The sequence below is a fragment of the Phaethon lepturus genome, unplaced genomic scaffold (assembly GCF_000687285.1).
Source record: "Phaethon lepturus isolate BGI_N335 unplaced genomic scaffold, ASM68728v1 scaffold27136, whole genome shotgun sequence".
NCBI classification, from domain to species: domain Eukaryota; kingdom Metazoa; phylum Chordata; class Aves; order Phaethontiformes; family Phaethontidae; genus Phaethon; species Phaethon lepturus.
The window spans coordinates 370-9,115 of NW_010547295.1; the positions used below are offsets into that span (position 1 = coordinate 370).

Genomic DNA, 8,746 nt, shown 5'->3' on the forward strand with positions numbered 1-8,746 from the left:
TGCGGGGACGAAACGGCAGCGGGGCCGATCGCACCAACCTGCCGTGGTCTGTCATGTGCCAGAGAAGCTCGAGGCATCGTCAGCCGAGCAGGGTTGACATGGGCTGTGGCTGGGAAGACCTCGGAGGAATCCCTTGATGTGGCAGGAAACAGCGATGCGTTTCCTAAATCCTCAGCACTGGGATTCATGTGATGGGGTAAATGCTGCCTTTCATTTTTTGGGGAAGAGAGGCTGTCTAGCAGCCAGGCTGTGGAGCCGATACTGGTTAAGATTAGCACGGTTTGGTTTAATCCGTTTATATATTTTTATTTTAATGGCTGGAATTGATCTAGTTGCAGACAGCATTTTATTACATTAGGGTTTACGTAAGGGTTTATTGCACTTCGTGCCATGCTCATGAACACGAGGAGGCAGCGTCTGCAAGTGTATCTTTGAGCCATCACTAAGTCCCTCGGTGAAATAATTCCGGCTATTCGCTGGCAAAGACTTGGGACAAAAATCCATGGTTTGCACCGTGCTTCTGAGCTCTGCAGGGGCTGGGCTGCCTGCCTGCCTCTCCAAACTGCCTGCTTTGAGCCACTTTCGTAGAATTTCGTGCAACTCTGCAAGAATCAGGAGCATCGGAAGGCTGGGAGCTTGGCCAAAGCCGGCTTCTCGAGGCTGAAGGCAGAGCGGCAGTCTGTGCCGACCCGCCTGGCCCGGCCGCGTGGGGTGCTGGGTTGTTGTCCGGCCAAGACAAGGGAATCTGCTGGGGATGGCGATGTGATGGTGTGGGTCGGGCGTGCGGCTGCGCTGCTGGGGAATCTCCCGGCACCTCCAAGGATGCTTTTGGGTAACGCTCATGGTGAGCCCAGCTCATCCTTCTGCCCTCGGGCTGTTTCCCACAGGTGCAGGAGAAGTGCGACTATGATCTTGTCATGCCCCTGGCTCTGCTCTTCTACTACGCGGTCCTGTATGTAAGTCCTGAGGCTGCTGCACGTAGCTCGATCCCAGCCCCCGGGGAGGCACGGGGTCCGGGGCCCCGCGGAGCCACGCAGGACAGTCGCTGAAATCAGGGTGGCTTTCGGCTGAAACATCATGGTCTGCTTTGATCAGTTAATCTCAAAAAAAGTTCCTGTACGAAACTACAGGAATCAAGACCAGGCAACCGTTGCACAAGCTGAGACAGGAAAAAAAATGAGCTTCAGTGTTTTTAATCTTTTTATTTAAAGATGGGCTAATCAGCAAGGGAGACAGACAGTATCTCTGTGCAGAGAAGGCAAATTTTTTTTCATCACCCTTTTATACTTGTGCAAAATACATAGGCAACGCTAATGAAAAGAAAGAGCGGAGCCTTCACAGGAAATACTTTTTTTATTATTATTATTAGCACAATGCATCATTATCCCAAGGAAATCATTGCTGCCAGATCTTGCAAAAGCACAGGCTGTTATGCGATTCATCTGTGTGGATCTGGGGTTGTTAAAGAGAAATTTATATATAGGCTTTGGCACATGAGCCACAGGCGGGAGGCTGGGAAGGTGCAGAGCGGATGAAGCTTTCCTGGAGCTGTGCCCGGTGGGGATCCTTTTGACCCTTCCTTGGGAGAGGATGGGGTGTCACAGGGTGAACCTCTGCTCCGATCCGTTTCTCCACTTCCAGCCTAAACCCTCAAGGTTTTACGCAGCGCTCGAGGCCCGCGTCCTTGCTCCCTTTCTAATCGGGTTTCCCCGTCCCCCACAGGCTCCCCACTTTCCGCCGGGCTGCGACCTGCTCCCGAAAGCCGCCAGCGTATACCACAGCTTCCTGACCTGGCCCGTGCCCTACTGCGACATCTTCCGCGAGCTGCTCACCTTCATCAGCGACGAGCTCAGGGCCCCCGGTAAGCACTCCCGCCCCGCCGCGGCGTTTCCATGTGCTGCTGCGACCGCCCCGTGTTTGCTCCCGAGACTCTCCTGGGGGTTCTGTCTCGTACTCCACTTGCTTCGGGAATCCCTTGAGCGTGGTGTCCACCTTTACCTTGTGCATCCCACACCTCAGGTTTTCCAGGAGGTGAGGACCTCTGCCCTGCATCCTCTGGGTGATTTTTCTCTGGTGGTCCAGCACAGGGTGAGACCAGATTCCTCTGGAGGAGCAGGTGGGATTGTGTTTTCAGTGGCTGCCTTGCGTGCAAGGTGGTGGGAGCATCCCAGGGACTTTCAGCTCTGGACCAGTATGAATTAGCAAAACCTGTGACTATTTCCTGGCTGCCTTTTGGCGTGAGGGGTCTTTTCCGTGGCAAAGCACGTGCTGGCTGCTCCCGCCCGGCCCTGGGCTTTCTTCGGGATGCTCAGTGGTGTAACTGGGGTGATAACAGGGGTCCATTCATCGGCATCAGGTGGCCGGAGCCTTCAAGCGTGCCCTTGCGTGGAGATTTCCATAGGGCTGAGGGACTCCCCGGCTCTTTCTTTACAGCCGGACACTATCTTGTGATACGGCTTTGGGCACATCTGTTGGCAGCAGCAGTGCTCCTCTTAATTAAGGGCTCCTTGTAGATGTCCTGTTGTTCCCAACGGAGCAGCTCTTCCAATTATTTCTAAAAGGCCATTCCTCCTAATCTCCCTGTCTTTTGGTGGCTTGCGGAGAGCTGTTATCACACGGAGCAGATTTCAGCCCTTGTTTAATCCTGCGCAGGGCCATGGCAGCGAGACCGGCTCCGAGTGGGACTTGGGAGGCCTCAGATGGGTACGTGGGCTGTGGCCGAGGCTGGGGATGCTTCCCCGCTTCCTCAAACCAGGCGGCTGCTTTGGAGAGGGACGTGAAATGCAGGGTCTCCATCACGGCAGCCACGTCCTGCAGAGATGGGGGCTTGTAGATGCAGATGGGATGAAAGATGCTTTCAAAGGAACAGATTAAAAAAAACCTCAGCCAAACCCTGTGCAGTGTTGGCACTGGACTGGCTGATTTACCCTCAGCTCAAGGCTTCACCAGCATAAATGGCCACGGCCACCAGGCACGGTCTGGCCGGGCTGTTGTGCTGCATCCAGCCTCCAGCTCAGAGCTGCAGGGCCAGCACGGACGTGGGGACACCCGTCCCATGCTGCTGCGGCCGTGGACTTCCCTTTCTGGTCACTTCTTGCTGCGACACTGGTCAGGGCCGTGTTTTACAGACCGCTGGGAAAGCCCCAGTGCTGGGCAGGGGGTTCGCTATATCCTGCTTCTGTGCCATCGCCGCCATCCCCGGTGCCTGGGGCTGTGTGAGCCGGGGACTTCAGTCCAAAAATTTTTCCCCTCCTACAAGCATATGAGATTCCCTAACCCCAGCCAAAAGATGCCGTGTGGGAGGTGTTGGTCTGCCAGGGCTGGGGAGCCCAGTGCTGCCTCTCACCGTGGCCTCTCCCCTCAAATGGAGCCAAGAACAGAGAATATGTGTCCTCTGCTGGTAAGCTGGCCAGGACCTTGTACACTTGTTGCATGGCCTCCGTGACGGGCTGCCAGGCTGAAGCTAAAGTTTTTTATTGAGATGAGGGTAAATATTAACTGAGAACAAGCTGCTGACAATATTTGCCAAGAATGCAATAGCTTTTATCTGCAAACTGGGGCTGATGTCTCTGCAAGAGGGTGAATGTTCATGTAATCGGGGGGTCTGTGTTGATCAACATGAGCTGCCCATGGGTGCTGGGCCTGCTGTGGGTGCTGCTTCTCAGCTGCTGATGTGGGACCATCATTAGGATGTGGCTGCTTGCAGGAATAAGGGCACTGGGTCTTGTTGACGCCATAAGATCTCTCCCAAAATGTACCCCAGTCCTTCTGCCTCTTGGGAGTGACACAGGCTTTGCTGTTGCCACCCAGGCCGGGTCCGTCAGACATTGCCTGGTCAGGGTTCCCGGTGGCAGCCCTTTCTGTCCCAAGGCTCCCTTGCTCCTGGGCTGGTCCTCTCGCACGGTGCTTTGTCCCCACAACGTTTGGTGCTGCCATGCCTGCTCCAGTCTGCGGCTCAGCCAGGACAGGACCACAATAGGAGGCAAAGTCGATGTGCTCCTGAAGCAGAGCAGTCTGCGGTGGTGCCATGTCTCCTGTCCTCTGCTCTCTCCCTAGGGATCTCCTTCCAGAGGCTGGTGAGGACGGAGCAGGGGTTGCCCGTGAAGAACTACAAGAGCTCCACCGTGTAAGTGTGGCCATGGGCACTGCTGGCATCTCTCTCTGTAGCATCCCCACCATCCCATGCCGCTTGAGCAGCCGTGGGGCTGCAGCGAGCAGCGTCTCAAAGGTGTAGCGGTGGGTACCAGGGAGAAGAGCTGGATAGCTGGGCTGAGCTGTGGGAAGGCATGAGAAAAGTGCCTGTGGCCTTTCCACAGCCGTGGGTCAGGGTCTGTGGGCTCCCCATGTGAGTTATCCCTGCAATGAGCAGGGCTGCAGATCGGGGTGAAAACAGCCGGGGAAGGCAAAGCCTCCTCCGCTGGGAGCTGCTGATCTCCGCATGGGCTGGAGAACAGCCAGGAGACGCTTTGATCTGCGTGTTTGGGAGCCACCAGCCCGAGGGGGGACAGAAGTGAGTCCGTCCCAGGGTGAAAGCCTCGCAGCTCTGAGCGTAGTCAGACTTTGCACCTTATTCGAGGGCTGAACCTTTCCTCCTGCCACGGCACCTCATTTGTAAATAGGAAAATGAGCCCGGATGGTGTGTGTGCCCTTCCTGGCTGCAGTGCCAGCCCCGGCCCCGGGCACAGTCCTTCATCCACAGCCACCTCCACTCCGTGCAGGAGGGGTGTCCCGCTCTTCTGGCTTGTCCGCTCATGCCGTGCAGCTCTGGGTCTGCGCCTGTATCCCACCCAGCTGGGCTGGTGCTGCGGTGTTGCTTTCACAGTACAGCTCCCCTGCTCTACACACTTACACTGGTGCGAGTGCAGCCACTGGGGACTTACAGCACGGTGGCTCTACTTGCATAAAAAGCCCTGAAAACCTGGCACAAAGCTGTATGCAAGCTGATCCTTGGGCTTATTGAAAGCTTATGCCCATTGCCTGAGCTTTCTAGAACCAAGCGTGCCGGAGCACATCCTTAATTTAGAGACGTTTTTGCTCAGTGAGGTGGACTGCTCTCGCCGGTGAATGTAAGCGCGTGCCTACGTGCTCTCTGGACTGCAGGTTTGGGAATTCAAAGCCTGTGGATGTTCATTACGTGGTCCAGAGCAAAAACGCAGCTGAAGGATATGGCTCTTCTCCTTAAAGCCCAGAAGTGATGCTGTGACCTGCACCTTGCAGGGGGAGATGTTTTGGGGGTCCCTCTCATTTTCTACCTCACCCTGCTTCATCATATGTGCTGGATGTCCAGTTTGGACAGTGGGTTGCGGGCTGGAGCCCTGGTTGAACAATTATTGGGCCGATGATATTACAGATGCGGCAGAAGAGATGGTGCCGGGCTGTGCCGAGGGCGGGATGGAGGATGCTCATCCCTTACCCGCTCCCCGCCCCTGGCTGGCACTGCAGGCCTGGCACCCCTGCACAGCCCCGCGGCCCTCCGCCTGTCACTGGCGTGAGGGGACACTGCCATCTAGTGTGAATTTGTCCAAGAATTTCGTGTGTCGCCAGCATCCGAGGCTGGCCTAACCGCCGTCCCCTTGTCCCCAGGACGGTGCTGCTGCTCAACCGCTCCGAGGTGCAGAGCGAGTTCCTCTCCATCGCTGAGAAGCTGAGCGCCAGCGAGCACCCGCAGCGTGCCACGCTCGCCGTGCTCCTCGAGCACCTCTACCAGGCCAACTTCGGCACCCGCTGCGACCTGGACAGCCTGCACCACCTCCTGAAGGTAGGCTCCGGGAGCTTCAACTTCCGTGATGCCAACGATGCCGTTGGGACCAGTTTCGTGCAGTTGGCTGGTGCATTTCCTGACCAAAATAATACTTGACTGACAAAAGAAAAAAGTTTTGATAACGCTTCTTCTAGGAAAACTACACATCTTTTCCTTCTCTCCTCGGGTTAGACCTGAGGTCTATGCTTCTCTTTTGTGAAGTGTGGCAGGGATGTGACTCCCCTTTTACCCTTTTTCTCCTTCCCCCATCCCTAAGTGAAGAGAGGAAGAACCCCTGGATTTGAAATGCAGCAAAAGTGTTTGTTTGACCAGAGAAACATTTTGCTTTGGTGTTTGGGGAGAGGACAAAAACTTGTGAAGAAAATCCCTTAGGTTGTTCAAACACATTTTTTTTTATTCTTTGCAGAAGTTTTGGGGGGACTTGAAGGGAGTGGGAGGTAGAGGAGGGAGAGATTTGCCCAGTGGTGTAGTTAGTGACCTTCCCCAAAGACCTGTGCATTGCCTCTGCGGAGGGACCCCGCCTCGATCTCTCACATTGGCTCTGAGACACTGGAAGAGCTCTCGGAGATCTACGCCAGCGCCGCCGACGCACAGGAGATTGCGGCCGCCAGCAGCGACCCCGTCCCAGCCCGGGAGCGGCTGCAGTCCGTCCTGCGGGACATTGCCGGGGACGCGTCCTTTCCTGCCATCGCAGGTGAGAAGCCCTCCCGTGCCCCTCTTTCCTCCAGGGTTTTCTACTGTGCAGCCGCTGCGGCAGCGACGAGCTCCCCTGCGCTGCGGGAGCTGGGAGCCAGCCCTTGGAAGTGCAAAACCCTCTTTTGCACAAAGCTTCAACCTAGTGCAACAACAATTACAACCAAAAAAACCACCAGCCCAGCTGCTATTTCATGACCATGTGATGAGCCAGAAATTGTTTCTCATCTTTCATGAAAACAGCAACAAAAAACCCCCAAACATTCTCCATCCTTTGTGGGTGAGACGAAAACATTAAATCGGAAACCGATGGCAGCAGTGACGTCTGATGGCTCTTAGAGGCGTGAAATGTCCCCTTATCCCAATTGCGTGTGACTTCACGGGGGTAATGACAGCGGTATCAGTGCCCTGGGCCACCCAAAACAAGTGCACGGGGTGGGCGGCATCTCCCACCAGCCAGGGGAGCTGTCAGGAGCGGTATCGGGGTTCCCTGCAAACTGACTCCTCTCCCTCCTCTCTTCCCAGGCGAGGCGCAGCCCCGCAAGCTCCACACCATCCCCATCCCCGCTGCTCGCTGCTACACTTACAGCTGGGATCAGGACAACTTCGGTAAGCGGAGGGGGGCCCCCGTCCCCCCTAGTGAGACCGCAGCCCTCTGCTCCCCATCGCAGGGGTGGCTGAGCAGCGTTTCAGCTCCGCCGGCACTGCCTCGTGCAGCCGGGCGTGCGGCACAAGCTGCGGCCAGAGCCTGGAAGAGTTGGTAACAGACTGGTGGTGGTGACAGGAGAGATAATGCAGTGGGTGCTGGTGTCCCCTGGACGGGAGGGGACATGGGTGTCAGCTTGGGCATGATGTCTGTGGTGACCCTGAGCAGAGCCCTCATCCGAGCTGTGGGCACGAGGCACTGGTAGCCTCCACGTTGTGTTGACGGAGACAGATCCTGCAGGGCTTGATCTCCAGGGCAAAGTTGCGCCTTGCGTTAAGCTGGGAGAGGTTCGTCGCACCCACGTCCATGGAGATATTGGTAGGACGGAGACGCTGTGTTGGAGAAAGCTCCTCTGCAAGGAGTAAACCCTGCTGGAAATAATTGTTGCTGGAAAAGCCTGACTGCACTGAGATGTCGGGGCTTTGTGGGGTTGAGGCCCCTGGGATGTTAGCAGCTCTTCCCCCACCCGCAGCAGGGATGGCCTGGGAGCGGATGCCTTTGCCGTGCTCTTGGCTGGGCTGCAGCAGTTTTTCAGGGGAAACGGCGGCTTCCCCTTCTGCTGAGCTGGTCTCTCTGGCTTCCCCATTCCTGCAAGACCTTTTCTGTTCCCATGAATGTTTAGTATTCGTTGCCTGCTGGCCCCAGCAAGCTGGACGAGAGCTCTGGCTTGGGCTTTTCAACGAGTCTTGCCGGGAGGCCACCCGCAGTGGGGTGATTTGGGGTTTGATTATCAAAATACCTTGCTTTCCTCCTGCCCTCCAGTTAAACCTGGATCAGACACGGGCAGATTGTGAAATCTGTGTAGGAAGGAAGCAAAACCCCAACTGGTGTTTGCCTTTCGAGAACCCAAACAGAATGGGACCTCAGGGAGAGAAACACATTTTGTTTCGCCATTGCATCTGAGCACCTTATGGCAATCTAAAAACCTTCAGGAGGAGGTTTTCAGCTCCTTGTTTGAAACTGTGCAGGACCATCGAGCGCTGGCCACGCTGTAGTAGTGTCGTTGTCTGGGGTCATCACGTTTCCAGCAGCTGTGCTGGATCCTGTACCAGACCCGATCTCCCTCCGCTTGCCTTTCAGATATCCTCAACGATGTCCTCAGCAAGGAGTGCAGCGTTGTCGAGTCCATGGCCTCTGAGAACGAGGAGGAGGACGAAGAGGAGGAGGAGGTGGAAACTGATGGCTGTTCCCCCGAGCGGGACTCACTGCTTTCCCCCATCTGCGCCATTTCCAAAGACTCTGTGTACTCGGCGCTGTCAGAGGAGGGATCTAAGCCCTCGCGAGTGTCCCTCTTCACCACCTCCAAAGACTCCATCTCGGAGCTGACAGTGGTCTCCAGAAAGTCCCTGAAGTCGTTTGTCTCCAGCCTGAAGGACTGCATGGACAGCGGGTACGCGGAGGACAGCGACGAGAGCTCCCTGGACACGGTGGGGAGGCCTGAGCTGAAGGTAGAGAAGACCCACCACAAATACAGACACACGCTGACCAACAAGATCTACAAACTGTTCAAAAGCAAAAGCCAACTGGTCTTGAGGAGGGACCTGAAGGACTGCCCGGACATGGGCTCGCTCTCACTGCCCCTGCGC

At 56.1% G+C, this 8,746-nt stretch overlaps 1 protein-coding gene across 1 annotated transcript; it reads left to right on the forward strand.

Annotated features, from left to right (window-relative positions):
- Nucleotides 1-887: 887 nt before the first annotated feature.
- Nucleotides 888-8,743, forward strand: LOC104622730 (phosphoinositide 3-kinase regulatory subunit 5-like; the record flags this gene model as incomplete). The annotated part of the gene is made up of 7 exons (XM_010289601.1): nt 888-956; nt 1,723-1,861; nt 4,057-4,126; nt 5,584-5,758; nt 6,308-6,455; nt 6,980-7,063; nt 8,241-8,743. Coding segments are annotated over 7 exons (1,188 nt in total), but the record flags the coding sequence as incomplete, so codon positions are not given.
- Nucleotides 8,744-8,746: the final 3 nt, after the last annotated feature.